Here is a 9877-nt window from a genome sequence, read left to right as displayed (position 1 = left end):
TTTTTGTCTCTTCCCACCCCTATTACTTATGTAACTACAGGTGACTTCATTCACTTCGCCCATTAGCTTGTCCCAAGCTTCAGGTTCCTTCAGGCGCGCTAACTGAATACGGTCTCGTTGGGTACGTCTACGTTCCCATCTCCGCCCGGCTGCGGCATATCCGTTAATATTACGCCCGAAAGCGCTTCTAGTGACTGTCGGACCTACGAAAAGGGAAAACAATATAAATCACACATGAAAAGTAATATACTCAATAGACTATGGGTATTAAAACCTCTTAAAAAAGTTTAAAGTTTTTGGAAATTTCGTTCTAGTATGAGAGCATTCTGGAAATGTTTTTTTTTTTTACAACACACAACAAGTATGACCCGCTAGTCCGACGCAAGATTGCCGGTGGCGGCTGGGTGAGGATTGCGGAAAACCGGGATGTCTGGCGAGAACTTGGGGAGGTCTATGTCCACCAGTGGACTACGATAGACCGAATTGACTGACTGACTGAAGATGGAAAAATACTAAAGTGCGTTCAATGAGCCGAGATACCAAATGTAAACAAACCAAATACGAGGTCATTCAACTGTGCAGGGTTTTGTAACCTTTTTTTTTTAATTACACAAAATTTTTAAATGTATAATATATTTATATTTTGTAATTACTGAATTAAATATAATTAATTAAATATAATTATGTATTTATGATTTGATACTTCTTAAATAATAATTATCGAAATATGAAAATCACCCGAGCGCTTCAGGACACGAAATGAAATAAAAATAAATAATACAAATTCGAAGGGTCGTACGCGGTCCGATTGTTTTCGAGGCCAGTTAAAATATCGTTCGACCTTGCAGAGAGACGTGCAGCAGATAGCAAACGAACAAGGTAGAAAGAGATAGACTACATTTTGTTTGTTCCGTCGTCGCTACGAAAAAATGACGGGCTCTGTTTACATTTGGTATCTCTTCTCGTTGAACAGACTTTAGTCAGTGTATTTCATCAGTCCGTAACGCGCGCACCTTGGCCAGCAGCAGCAGGTTGGTGGACAGGAAGGCGTGCAGCTCGGCGGCGGCGCGGCCGTGCAGGCGCGCGCGCCAGCGGACCAGCTCCGAGTACAGCTCCTCGCCCGACACCTCCTGGAACACCGCGCAGTTACAATCATTCTTCATTTTCATCATTCAAATACAACCGTGAAACGTGAATTAATGCGTTTTGCCCATAGTCACCACGCTGGGCAGGCGGGTTGGTGACCGCAGTACTGGCTTTGTCGCACCGAAGACGCTGCTGCCCGTCTTCGCCCTGTGTATTTCAAAGCCAGCAGTTGGATGGTTATCCCGCCATCGGTCGGCTTCTTAAGTTCCAAGGTGTTTGTGGAACCTTGTTATCCCTTAGTCGCCTCTTACGACACCCACGGGATGAGAGGGGGCGGCTAAATTCTTTAGTGCCGTAGCCACACAGCACAAAACGCATGAGTTCACGTTATTTTTGGCGTAAACTTGTGGAGGCCTATGTCCAGCAGTGGACTGTATAGGCTGTAATAATGATGAAATACAACCGTAAATTATTTAACAAATTATGGCTTACATAAATATGAAATTGTAGTACACTACACTAGAAAACACTAGAAACACCTGTGCATCAGCTGTCAGAGCCCTGTCCCCGTGGTTCCTTTTACCTTTTTTTACGTTTATATCCTTGTTTCAAAATAACACAAAATAAAAGAAAGAATCGTACGTGATAGTGAGATCATTAATGATGGGTTATGTTTGTAGTTATGGCCACGGATAGCGCTGACCTTCAACTTTACTTCAACATTTTTTGGCTATCGATAACGATGTTTGAAGAGTACTAAATACAATACTATATATTATTATTTTTAGTTTTGCTTTGAACACAATTATTTTCTGTCTGCGACCTGTACAAGATGCGCAAACAGATCCCACTCACCGAGCACTTAGTATTCTTACTGATATCTAGAGTAGAGCAAATAGAGGGGTAGTGCTCACGTGGTGCGCGGGCGCGCGGTAGAGGCGGACGGCGAGGTAGAGCGCGGAGCAGGCGAGCAGCGCGCCCAGCAGCAGCAGTAGCGATAGTGCGCGATATAATAGTAAGTGGAGGTGGTGCTCACGTGGTTCGCGGGCGCGCGGTAGAGGCGGACGGCGAGGTAGAGCGCGGAGCAGGCGAGCAGCGCGCCCAGCAGCAGCAGTAGCGATAGTGCGCGATATAATAGTAAGTGGAGGTGGTGCTCACGTGGTTCGCGGGCGCGCGGTAGAGGCGGACGGCGAGGTAGAGCGCGGAGCAGGCGAGCAGCGCGCCCAGCAGCAGCAGTAGCGATAGTGCGCGATATAATAGTAAGTGGAGGTGGTGCTCACGTGGTGCGCGGGCGCGCGGTAGAGGCGGATGGCGAGGTAGAGCGCGGAGCAGGCGAGCAGCGCGCCCAGCAGCAGCAGTAGCGGTAGTGCGCGATATAATAGTAAGTGGAGGTGGTGCTCACGTGGTGCGCGGGCGCGCGGTAGAGGCGGACGGCGAGGTAGAGCGCGGAGCAGGCGAGCAGCGCGCCCAGCAGCAGCAGTAGCGGTAGTGCGCGATATAATAGTAAGTGGAGGTGGTGCTCACGTGGTTCGCGGGCGCGCGGTAGAGGCGGACGGCGAGGTAGAGCGCGGAGCAGGCGAGCAGCGCGCCCAGCAGCAGCAGTAGCGGTAGTGCGCGATATAATAGTAAGTGGAGGTGGTGCTCACGTGGTTCGCGGGCGCGCGGTAGAGGCGGACGGCGAGGTAGAGCGCGGAGCAGGCGAGCAGCGCGCCCAGCAGCAGCAGTAGCGGTAGTGCGCGATATAATAGTAAGTGGAGGTGGTGCTCACGTGGTGCGCGGGCGCGCGGTAGAGGCGGACGGCGAGGTAGAGCGCGGAGCAGGCGAGCAGCGCGCCCAGCAGCAGCAGTAGCGGTAGTGCGCGATATAATAGTAAGTGGAGGTGGTGCTCACGTGGTGCGCGGGCGCGCGGTAGAGGCGGACGGCGAGGTAGAGCGCGGAGCAGGCGAGCAGCGCGCCCAGCAGCAGCAGTAGCGGTAGTGCGCGATATAATAGTAAGTGGAGGTGGTGCTCACGTGGTGCGCGGGCGCGCGGTAGAGGCGGACGGCGAGGTAGAGCGCGGAGCAGGCGAGCAGCGCGCCCAGCAGCAGCAGTAGCGGTAGTGCGCGATATAATAGTAAGTGGAGGTGGTGCTCACGTGGTGCGCGGGCGCGCGGTAGAGGCGGACGGCGAGGTAGAGCGCGGAGCAGGCGAGCAGCGCGCCCAGCAGCAGCAGTAGCGGTACTGCGCGCGCGGAGCGGCGAGGCGGCGCCGCGCCCGTCAGCAGCGCCGGCTGGATCACCGCCGCGCCCGCTGCGAGCAACGTTATGATTGATTGATCGGGTCAACCTGTAACATTCCACTGCTGGACATAGGCCTTTTTCTCCGTATAGGAGAAGGATCGGAACTTAATCCTCCAGCCTGTTCACTACGGATTGGATATACTCCCTACCATAAGGGACGATCGCTATCAGGTACCTTTGACATCAACCGGAACCGACAGATTTATGTGGAGACTTACAAGAACAGACACACAAACCGAAATAAATTTTTGTATAACATATCAATCTTAGGGCACAGCACGAAAGCCCGTTTGAGGAAGTACCTCAACCTTACAGAACACACTTCTGTCTATCGAAGTTCACTGCTGGACATAGGACATTTTCCGCAATCCTTATCCAGCGACCACCGGCAATCTTACGTAGATCATCGGTCCAGCTTGCCGAAGGGCGTCCCACACTGCATTTGCCAACACGCGGTCTACACTCCAGGATATGTCTACTCCAGCGCCCATCGGTCCTACGACAAAAGTGACCGGGCCACTGCCACTTCAACTTGTTAATTCTTAGGACTGTGTCGGTTTCTTTCGGTCTCTCGCGGATAGTCTCATTTCAAACGGTTATTTTAATATTACAAACAGACACTTCAATTTTATTTGTATAGTTATAGATTGTTATATATTGACATGATAGATTAATAAACATTTATATGTATTTATGCACTTATAGACACTTGCAAACTGATCATATTAAAGCCTAATCACGAAAGGCAACTCCACACATTTCCAACAAACGACTCCCAAATTCAAAGTGACACTAGCACACATGCCAATAAAAAGAACAGAACTATTAAAACATCTGCTTCAGTAAGAAGATCGCACAGTGTCTCAGAAGGAGTCCCGAAACCAAGCATGTTAAATTTCCTAATTAATAAAAAGGCCAGTAACACAACACCAGAGCAGGACGCCGATAGCAGAGATAATAACCTATAACAATTAAGGCCCCCCTCCCGAACATACTGTATAAAAGAACTAGCACAAACGAATAACAATAAACATTTCCCAACCTGAATGGTCACTGTGGGAGATAATGACCTTAACCCTCCAAGGAAAACAATAAATGTAAATGTACAAAATTCACAATCAGAAGAACTTATTAATAAAGCAGCAAACAAACTATACATTATAACATACAATGTCAGAACCTTGTCTACTTACGAACGACTTCTGGAACTGTCAGAGGCACTGAAAAATATAAATTATGATATAATTGGATTATCAGAAACACATCGACTGGGCACAAAAATTGAAGAATATGATAATTATATCAAGGACAATATGGAGTTGGCTTTTTAATAAACTTACACCTGAGGAAATTTATTGAAAGTTTCACAGGAATTTCTAATAGGGCTGCACTGCTAAACTTTAATATACAAAGTAAAAAAAATCTCATTAATACAGGTCTACGCGCCCACAGAAGCAGCAAAAGAAGAAGAAATAGAAATATTTTATGCAAACCTGTATAAAGCCCTAGACCTTGTGTGAGTGACTCAGTGGTCACAGTCGGATATCATACTTATTTATAAAAAGGGCGACACACGCGATGTTGTGAACTACAGGCCAATAAGCTTGCTACCATGTATATACAAACTTTTCTCCTCTCTAATAAACCAAAGAATAAGTATCACATTGGAAGCTGAACAAGCCATAGGGCAAGCGGGATTTAGGAAGAGTTTTTCGACTGTATACCACATTCACACTCTGGAATTAGTGATAGAAAAATACCAAGAAAAACGACGAACTCTGTATCATCACATAATCATCATCACGCCTACATCGACTACAAAAAAAGCCTTTGATATCGTTTCGCATTCGAGCATCTGGAAAGCACTAATAAAGCAGGGGGTGGCGAAGGGGTACATACAGGTAATAAAAAGCATATATAACTACAATATGGGTAGAATCAAACTGGAAAGAGTCAGCCCAAGTTTTCCCATCAAAAGAGGAGTGAGACAAGGTGGCCCGATCTCTTCGATGGTGTTATTTGCCATCCTTGAGTCAATTATAAGAAAACTGGACTGGAATACCAGTGGTAACATTGAGGGTAAATACCTAAGCCACCCCCGATTTACTGATGACCTTGTGCTCCTGTCGGAATCAAGTTCGCAATTGCAACACATGATACAAGCACTAAATTCAGCTAGCAAAAAGGTAGGATTGCAGATGAACCTATCCAAAACAATGATAATGACGAACGCCACCGAAAAGACAATATTTGTTGATAGTGAACAATTAAATTACACGAGTAAATATGTATAAATGGTATGGTATGTACAAATGGTATTATTAATATGTAATAGGTAATGGTAGTATTATTGTATAAATGGTATGGTATGGTAAACAAATAAGCTTCGATAAGGACAATAACTACTCAGAAATTGAAAGGCGAATTCAGCATACACGGAACAAATACTGGAGCTTAAACGAAATTTTCAAAAGTAATATGTCAGTCGAACTTAAAACTAAAATCATGTCGAGCTGTCTTATACCGTGTCTAACGTATGCCTGGCAGGCAACTTGGAAATACACAGACAAAACTAAAAGAAAAATTAGAACTTGTCAACGTGGCCTAGAACGCTGCATGCTCAAGATCAGAAAAATTGACAAGATAAGACACACTGAGATAAGAAGCATAACCAGAGCTACCGATGCACTAGAACATGCTCTAAAGCAAAAATGGAAATGGGCGGGGCATGTGGCAAGATTGTCAGATGAGCGTTGGACCCTAAGGGTGACACGGCGGAGGCCCAAGTGACAAACGACACAGAGGAAAACTGCTCACTAGATGGACTGATGACATTACATAAGTAGCGGGCCCAGGATGGTTGCAAACGGCTCAAGACAGGGAAAGCTGGAATTTCTAGAGAGACCTTTACCCGCGGAAGGGTTCTTACAAACTAACATGTATTATATTTTAGGATTAAGTTTGAATTATATCTTTGTTTTTTTTCTTTTTATTCTTGTAAGAAATAATATAAGGCTTTTATTATTATTATTAATCACTTGCAATACCAGGAGCATTAGAAGCACATTGAAGACCCTACCCTAACTATCAATACAACACATCTCAAGAATGAGAAAAGGTTCAGATAAAGTTCTAGATGTAAAAATAACACTCATGCATTAGTTTAGGAAATCATACCAGCTGCAATTATAGCTTCGGGTTCAGGTCTGACCGGTACTGTTGGTGCATCTATTGTATCTGCTCCCCCCGAACTACTGTCGTCTTCTGGTGAATATTCGGACGCTTCTATTTCTGATGTTCGGAGCTCCTTTAAACACAAAACAGATTACATTTTATAACATTTAATCCTTCTTATTGTTGCCAATCGCAATAAGTTTTCTCTCAACAGCAATTTGTTTTCTCCAAAAGAAGACGCTAGTTACCAATCAACTAAAAAGTCTGTTTTATTTTTAAATCAGGTATTATACCTGATTTAAAATTTCATAAATGAAACTTTGAATTGTAAAAATTTTGCGGCTGGTCATTGACAGTCGTATCTTTAAAATCTTTAATAAGATTACTAAACGTAAAAATATACAGTTTTTAATTTAGTATAAGTTAAACTGAAATAAAACATCAATTACCAAAATATATTTTACCATCTTGTATGATTACTTTGAAAAAGTTATATTTAAGAATAAACGTACATACCTATAAGCCTTAACACTTTAAATATAAGTACATTGTTCTGTTTTACTTTCAATTTTAGTTATAAAGTTCACTTTATTAAAAAACATAATTTAAATTTAATGTTAAATCCCAACCTTGACCAAGACTTAAAAAATTATTCACGCTACTTAATCATAATTAACAGCTAAATTAAAAAAATAACCTTGTTAATACGCTACAACTCTTAAGTATATTCGATTATTAGCATTGTATGTGATTTTTATAAAATAATCTGATGCTACTGCAAGGCCTTATCAATGTTATTTACTTTTAATATTATTAAGCTTAAAGCAACACAAAAATTGGCATTTAAAAATAATCTCGGAATATCTTATGAGTTAATACGCAATAGGAATTTCCCTTGAAAAAACTAATGACCAAAAGTCGTCAACATTTTTTTAACATACTCGTGTTACGACTTATACTTTTTGTTAATTTTTATGCAAAGTTACGTTACGATTTACGTCAACCGCAAATGTTAAATGTTTGTCTCAACTTTATTAATGTTCTCTTTTGTATTATCGCTGATTAATATCTGCAGTATATTATAAAATCGTAAACAAAAAGCTGTTATTAAGTCTATACTTTAACACTACTCACAACACACTCATAATATTACCAAAATAAGACAGGAATCCCACTAGGTAAACTTTTGTGACCAACATTATTCTTAACATACATTGTTGATAGTAATACTTACTTCGGGCTTAGGCACAGTCAATTCAGGAACTTTTGCCGATTTCCAAACATTCATCATAAGTTTATAGGTGGAGTCGCGCGACAACAACGAGCCGAATACATGACGCTCGTCGCGCGTGCAGACACCGACCGCGTTTGGTATTATACGAGCCACCTTCTCTTTGGTTATGCGAAGGACGGACGTCGTTGGGATTAGCAGCTGTAACCAATTAGAATTATCAATTATTATTTTTATACTTATATTGTAGTTGACTGATATTTTTGCTAGCAAACTTACTTTAAAAAGGTTACGTACCACTATAATAGTATAGTTTTTTTTAAGGAGTTTTAGTGGCAAAAACATTTTTAAACAAAACTTCGAAAACTATTGAAAATATTATTTTTTATAATATATAAAATTTGATTAAGATGAGATTTAAGATGTCAATCTTACCCCAGATTAGTTAAAATAACGTAAGGTTTTTATAAGATACGACAGGCCGTATAGTTTAAAAAACTACAATAAACAACATATAGCAAGTAACCACAAAAAATCGATACAGGTAAACTATTTCTAGGTTTAACTAAACGGATAGCAATAATACATAATTGTGTTGAATGTGAAACATAACAGATGTAATCAAACTAAACAATTTTATTTCTTTCTTTAAAAATACCAGTTATTAAACATCGCGTTTATACTAGTGTAAAGCAATAACTGGCGTGGTTATTTTACTGACCTTTAAAGTGTTACGAGTAAATCAGTTGTGTAATATAAATATAAGTCTTAAGGTTAAGGACACCTTCTTTGAAATACTCACAAATAAACTATACATAAATAATCAATATTGTATTTATTTTATAAAATAAATACATTAATCACTTCAGCCTATCGCAGTCCACTGTTGGATAAAGGTTTCCACAAGTTCGCGCCAAAAAATAGCGTGAACTCATGTGGTCAACATCACCACGCTGGGCAGGCGAGTGGGTGACCGCAGGGCTGACTTTGTCGAACCGAAGACGCTGCTGCCCGTCTTCGGTCTGTGTATTTCAAAGCCAGCAGTTGCTTGGTCATCCCACCATCGGTCGGCTTTATAAGTTCCAAGTTGGTAGTGGAACTGTGTTATCCCTTAGTCGCCTCTTACGACAACCAGTGAGGGGATGGCTATATTAATTATTGCCGTAGCCACACAGTCAAAATAAATATATTATTGACTAAATATAAAAACGGTATATTCGTATAGTTGTTCCTCAAATTCAGTAAATAAAAAAGGCATTATGAGACGAATAAGAAATGGGAGTTTTCATTGTAACTTGTATATGTCTGAGTGAGAAATCTGAATCATTGCGACAAATATTAAATCACAACGAGTTCTTAGAATTATTAGTGTGATCGTTAATTTAGCAACCATGTGTTCAGCTTGACCTACATCATTTATATTGGATTAAGTATTTACTGAAATAGAACGTCTGATGTTCCAGTGTATTAGTAAATAAAGGCACACACATTATTAATAGTTACAAAGAATCTCGTTCACCTTGATTTCTATGAATTGATAGAATCATCAACTTGTTATGCAGTAATAAGAATAATAAAACAAATAAAAGGTTGAACAACTTTTATAGAGATGATTTTGTTTTCAGTAGTATTAAACGTACTTATCTTATTCTGCCAAGTTCAATTATATTTATTTTTTGACAATTTGTGTGCTTAATTAAATTACACTGGTATATGCAACAACATCTTCAAAATTATTTCATAAATATTAAGATTTTGGTGCTGAACCTGTTCCCGATGGCCGATTTTTTCTGTCACGTCTAGATTTTTCGATATGAATTTTTCTCCAAAATTTAATAGAAAAATGTTTGGTTATTTCGTATCTATCAGCACAGTAAGCAGGTACTCATGAGCGGTAAACGCGGTTTTTCCACGTCAATACCGATTTCGCGGGAATTCCGGCCGAAGTAGCCTATATGTCAAACTAGCCTATAAGTTGCTTCGCAACCTTTTCTATATTACAGTAAAAATACGTGCAAATATCATATATACGTTGAAAACTTAACGTTCTTGAGGTTAGCGCGGACAAATAAAAAAGACAGACAGACAAACGATTTTATCGTTTGTT

At 41.1% G+C, this 9877-nt stretch overlaps 1 protein-coding gene across 1 annotated transcript in view; it reads right to left on the bottom strand.

Annotated features, from left to right (window-relative positions):
* LOC123659071 overlaps positions 1 to 9877 on the bottom strand; it is a 76234-nt gene continuing 66357 nt past the window's right edge. The window contains exons 8-12 of the mRNA XM_045594339.1: positions 7774 to 7971; positions 6543 to 6672; positions 3221 to 3375; positions 1014 to 1130; positions 1 to 203 (exon numbers count right to left, since the gene is read on the bottom strand). Of these exons, the coding sequence (XP_045450295.1) occupies positions 99 to 203; positions 1014 to 1130; positions 3221 to 3375; positions 6543 to 6672; positions 7774 to 7971 (705 nt within the window). The 3' untranslated portion in view covers positions 1 to 98. The remainder of the gene's footprint in view (positions 204 to 1013; positions 1131 to 3220; positions 3376 to 6542; positions 6673 to 7773; positions 7972 to 9877) is intronic.

The sequence above is a fragment of the Melitaea cinxia genome, chromosome 13 (genome assembly GCF_905220565.1).
Source record: "Melitaea cinxia chromosome 13, ilMelCinx1.1, whole genome shotgun sequence".
NCBI classification, from domain to species: Eukaryota; Metazoa; Arthropoda; class Insecta; order Lepidoptera; family Nymphalidae; genus Melitaea; species Melitaea cinxia.
Note: the sequence above shows the minus strand (reverse complement) of the source record. Positions and strands in the feature narration are given on the sequence as shown.